Source organism: Trypanosoma equiperdum (genome assembly GCF_001457755.1).
Source record: "Trypanosoma equiperdum strain OVI genome assembly, contig: ctg_941, whole genome shotgun sequence".
Taxonomy (NCBI): Eukaryota; Euglenozoa; class Kinetoplastea; order Trypanosomatida; family Trypanosomatidae; genus Trypanosoma; species Trypanosoma equiperdum.
The window spans coordinates 456-1264 of NW_027124911.1; the positions used below are offsets into that span (position 1 = coordinate 456).

Genomic DNA, 809 nt, shown 5'->3' on the forward strand with positions numbered 1-809 from the left:
TTGCACGGTGTCCTTTGTCGACGTTGTCTTCGCAGTTTGTTGTGCCATTGCTGAAAATTTTCGTTGGCGGCAGGGAGGTAAGCATGGTGAAGGGACGCGGTTGATGTGCTGTTTGGAAGTCCCTGATCTGGCGGACAGGCGGCAGCGCCGAGGTGTCCTCGTCGGAGCGGCAGCCGACACTCCGTATGTGGGACAAGGATGATTTGCCTCTGTGTTTTTTTGTTGGTCCTCATCGTCTGCTAATTAGCCGCTTTAGGTTTCGCTCGGATGCCAGCCGGTGCCGCCGGTGCTATTGGACGTGTCTGGCCTCTTACCCATGCTTCGGATCATTTGCTTCTGCTACGGGCGAGTGTGTTTGGTATTTGGAGATTTGTGAAATGAAAGTGTTAGTCCGCTACGATTGATTCACGGTTGTGGCTGTATTCCAGTTACCATTTTGTATGTGTTGTACGCTCCTTAAGGGGTCTTAAAGGTTTGGAAAGTGTACTAACACGAAATTGGTGGAGTGTTGGCAGTGACCCTCCCTACTTCATAGAGATCTTCTATCGGTTCTTATTTGCCGTGTCTCATTCTGTCCATGCTGAATTTCCCTTGCAGTTCGGGCGTCAGCTTCCCCTGTTCGGTTTCCCTTCTATCTCAAGAGGGAGGGAGGGGCTCAAGTGTGCAATTTGTAGCTGGTAAATGCGGATACTCGTGAGGACACTGGAGGCAACAAATACAGATCAAGGTCCCACTTTTGCAAAGATGCGAGTGACTCCGTTTATGTTCTCTATTTGGGCATTTGAGTGCCCGCTCCGGCAAGCTTGTTT

General features: G+C 50.4%; 1 pseudogene across 1 annotated transcript in view; it reads right to left on the reverse strand.

Annotated features, from left to right (window-relative positions):
• TEOVI_000461300:pseudogene overlaps nucleotides 1-233 on the reverse strand; it is a 614-nt pseudogene extending 381 nt beyond the window's left edge. Inside the window, exon 1 of the mRNA in view lies at nucleotides 1-233. This exon is cut by the window's left edge and continues 10 nt beyond it. Within this exon, the coding sequence occupies nucleotides 1-233 (233 nt within the window).
• Nucleotides 234-809: the final 576 nt, after the last annotated feature.